Source organism: Candoia aspera, chromosome 1 (genome assembly GCF_035149785.1).
Source record: "Candoia aspera isolate rCanAsp1 chromosome 1, rCanAsp1.hap2, whole genome shotgun sequence".
Classification (NCBI taxonomy): Eukaryota; Metazoa; Chordata; class Lepidosauria; order Squamata; family Boidae; genus Candoia; species Candoia aspera.
In genome coordinates this window covers 143,805,119-143,809,574 of record NC_086153.1, presented here as the reverse complement: position 1 = coordinate 143,809,574, position 4,456 = coordinate 143,805,119, and the positions used below count along the sequence as shown (strand labels likewise).

The window sequence follows — 4,456 nt, the reverse complement described above, 5'->3', positions numbered from 1 at the left end:
TTGATTTCAATTCCAATCATGTTTGAAAAGTCAAATATTAAACATTTAAAACTTAAAATGATTACTATAAAACAATTTATACAAAAGAAAAATAGAAAAGCCTGCTATCAAACCAATGATTTCTCTTTTAAAAAAATTAAATCTTCTTATCTTGTTTTAAGAGCACACAACAAATGTGAAAATAGAAGATTCAGAAATAGCATTAATTGTACAAGTAACAAAAAATATGTCCAAAAATATATAGAAACATATAGCAAAGATAGAATGAACAAAACTCAATATGGTAATCATAAACATGGCCAGAATAATCCATGTGTTTTTGTTGATAGAAAATCTCATTTTGAAACATATAAAAAAATTTACCTCAATTCTTATTTAGAGGAAAGAGAACACATTTCAGTCCTGGGGAATGTAATATTTACTGATGAAAAATATAACAAAGGATGCATAATTGCTGATAAAAGATTCACTTGCAGTTGCTTTGAAACATTAACTTACATTTGTGTTCCATTCAAGTTATCTACAAATTATAGCAGTCTTTTAAAACAGGAAAGTAAAAGTAAGAAGTCCCAATATTTCAAAGACAGCCAATGGCTAAAACAAGAAATTAGTGGTAAACTTTTCCCAATTAATTCCAGAAGACTGCTTATACATTCCTTGGATGTTAACCAGTATTTTACTCCAGACATGCTTCATAACCTTTGTCTAAACCAAAATATAGCAATCAGTGTAGAAGCAAAACAGAGTAAGACTTCCCTGTGTGGAAAAAGAGCAAAACAAAGTTGCTTTGAATTTGAAAAACTTAAGAGTGTTTTACAATATTGGTATCAAACTACATGGATTTCAAAAGTCTCTGAGGCACCCAAGGCTAAAAAAATAGGAAATGTGAACTTTTCAGATGGTAAGAATATTTTGTTCAGTGGCACACTTACGCCAGAATTACTATATGTGAACCAAACTGCTGGGGATGTAAATAAGACAAAAACTGCCATTGCTGAGCAGAGCTATATAAGCAAAAGAAATCAATATCAGAATTTATGTGAGCTATATTTCAAAGAGGAGTGTGCAAAGTCTGTTAATTCTATGGACAAATTAGCAGTAGCTTCATGTTCAACAAAACAAAAAAGTTTTGAAGATTCAAGAGAAGGGCATTTTTCTGCAGAAATTAACAGAAGAGAACAATTTGATTTAGTATTGGAAGAGCTTCGTATGTTCAATGAAATTAGTAAAGAAAATGAAAATAGTCTATCACAAGCAGAAATAAGTATTCTTGAGAAAGAACCTCTTGTACTGAATTGTTCTGACAACATACCAGATCAAGTTAACAGAAATCATCAAAATCCAGTCATTTCCACAACTGGTATTACTATGAGTTGTGCTTCTGGAGTAAAGCAGAATAGGTATAAAAAAAGTTTATTTAAGCAGATCATACAATCTGGAGAGCAGGAGATACCCCACAACGACTGTTCTTCAAGTATATCAGATGGAGAATTGTTCTGTTCATCTTCTGAAGGTAAATAAATTATTTACAAAAATATACAACAAATTGGTTGGTTGTATTTAATAGAGCTGGATTTCTATTGCATATGCCTGCACTATTAAAAAAAAGATGCACAGTGCTCTTTCCAGTAATCTAAATGACTGTTATAAATGTATTTGTGAAGAAGTTGGTAGGAGTGGCTCTGATTTAGCGTTGGCCATGAGTGCCTCTCTTGATCAGTAAAAGAAGCATTGAATCACTGTTGCTTTGGGACATTGTAAATATAAAATTGTAGCTAGATTCAGCTGCATGGTGCTGTTCAGATCACTTTGGCAGAAAAAGAAAGAAGAGGGGATCCAGTGCAAACCATTAGTATGAGTTCTGTTAGAGACATTAATTCGTAGCAGCTGATTGAGATTGGTAAGAGCTAATACATCAACACTATAACTGGAAAAGCTGTAATAAAGCATCAGACTTTTTTCTAGTGTAGTTGCTATATTTTAGATCAAATACATTCAAGTATATAATATATAAAATCTATATTGTATAGTTATATATAAGAACTACTATATATGTACTAAATCTAGAAAATATTTTACTACATAGTTGGTATATTGCAGACGTAGTATATAGTAAAATACAAGTTGATCTATTGATAACTATAATGCTTATTGTGAATTTGTTTTTCAAATTTAAGAACGTGCTCATTATAAACAATCTTTCCCTTGGAACCCTGCATTCATATCTCAAACACTCATGAAAGAAGGAAGCTATAACTTAACAACAGAAAGAGGTAAATTATGTCTTTTATAATAATTCAGCATTGAAAGGTATTTCATTTTTCCATATTTATATTTCAGTTTAATTTCTGCAGTAAACATTTTTCAGTTATATGTGGATTTGTGGTTGAGTTGTCGGAGTTCTAAGTTGAGTTTATTACTATTGAACTTTGAATTCAAACACTTTAATATGAATATCATTTTAACTCAAACAACATTTTAATGAAAACTTTTTAAAAATTGTCAGTGATTAAAAGATGGTAAAAACACTCTTGAATCAGGTTCAGGTCTTGTGACTTCATATACTCACCCATCTAGTTATCTTGTTCATAACCCAGAAATGGTTTGCTCTTACCTTCTTCTGGGATTGTAGGAGGCGAGCTGTGTTAGTTTATGGTAGCACAAATTCAGGGATCTGGTAGCATCTTTTCAGATTAATTAATTTTATTAAAAGGCATAAGCTTTTGTGAGTTGAGCTCACTTCATCAGATATATACAGTGGTTGGACTGATACAGAATCAAAATTGGATTGTGGGGGAAGGAAGGAGAAGACAGGATGATTATGCAGATACACGTTACATGTAAGACAGATTACAAGTACCTTATCAATTAACAGTTGTGTTAAAACACCATTGTCTATGTTGAAACCTTCTGAAATTACCTGAAAGCTTTTGAGATATGTGAGTTCAGCAGTTTCTCAATTGTGCTGTTACAGTCCCATTTTTCCAATAATGTAGTGTAATGCCAAATCTTTCCATCTTTGTGCATACAATAATCTTGCTGCAGTTATCATACAGAAAAACAAAGTTCCATGACTTTTTTCCAACTGCTTGTCCATCAATCTCAAAAGAAAAACCTCTGGTCTCAATTGTATATTAATCTTTAAAATCCTCTGAATCAGTGTGTGTATTTGAATCCAAAATTTTCTAGCTTTTTTACACATCCATCAAACTTGATAAAATGTCCCTTTTTGTTGTTAACATTTCCAACTAAATTTGAAGTGCCTTTATACACTGTAGACAATTCTCTGGTGACATATACCAACAGTACTGTACATCATTTTATAAAAATTCTATTTAAGGTTATAACATAATGTAAATTGCAATCCTTTCAGCCACATATTTTCCCATTGTTCCATCTGTAAATTATAACCAAACTTTTAGCCCACTTTATCATACATTCTTTCACTTGTTCTTCTGTTTCAAATTTCAATAAAAGTTTATACTTTTTAGCAATTACATGTTCATTATTTGTACACAATTCTATTTCAAACTCAGTCTTACAGTGTTCAAAACCATAAGATCTTTTGTCTACTTTAAATTTTTCTAATAACTGTAATAACCCTAACCCAAACTTGTTTGATAAGAGATAATGAAAAATACACATATACATGATATAATATGGTTTCAGGATGTTGTTTCTTTTAATATAGGAAATTGTTTACTCAGTGGAATTAAAAGAGTACAGCCTCTTAAAACATGTTGCGGTCCTTTAAGAGTTGGATTGTCAAGGAAAGCTAAACTCAAGCAACTTCATCCATATTTAAAATAGTTCACTATTACCAATATTTTAAGCAAACATTATTTTGTATAAAATGTTTAAAATGGTTATCACATTCATAATTAAAATATTTTATTAATACTTCAATATGTAAAACACTAGCTTATCAATTTACTGCAATTTTAAAATTAACATCTGCTAATGAAAGTATTCTGTGAAATGTATATACAATATTGTCATATGTAATAAAACTGAAATGCATAGAAATCTGAAATACATAAATACTCTTAAGTTATTTTCATTTATTACATTTTACATTTATTATCAAAATGTAAAATTGGTGTACTGCTATGTCATACAGCTGTTTAATAAATAACCTGCCAATTGTCATGTTGTACATTTGAAAGCATTATGGAATGTTCTGAGTGATACTTATTTAATGGTACTGCTTTCATTATAATATTCTTAAGATTAAAATGATTTTTTCCTCCATGGATATATATGTGAAATATTTAGTCTCACACACAAGAACTCAGAGGAGGATCTATGTATGAGTACCTAGTATACACAGAGCTAACATATTGCTGAGGAGAGAGGAAAGGTGTGTGCATTCATTCCCCCCCTCTTTTTTCTGAACAGATGATCAGTTCTGTCAAGTTGATAGGATCCTAACTGCTTATGGAGTGCTGTTCTGGAC

The 4,456-nt window shown here is 30.7% G+C and overlaps 1 protein-coding gene across 1 annotated transcript; it reads left to right on the top strand.

Moving 5' to 3' along the window:
* Positions 1–334: 334 nt before the first annotated feature.
* On the top strand, positions 335–4,179 carry RAD51AP2 (RAD51 associated protein 2). The gene is made up of 3 exons (XM_063291198.1): positions 335–1,513; positions 2,178–2,273; positions 3,692–4,179. The coding sequence occupies exons 1-3, from the start codon at positions 688–690 to the stop codon at positions 3,808–3,810; spliced, it is 1,041 nt and encodes a 346-aa protein (XP_063147268.1). The 5' UTR covers positions 335–687; the 3' UTR covers positions 3,811–4,179.
* The last annotated feature ends 277 nt before the right edge of the window (positions 4,180–4,456 follow it).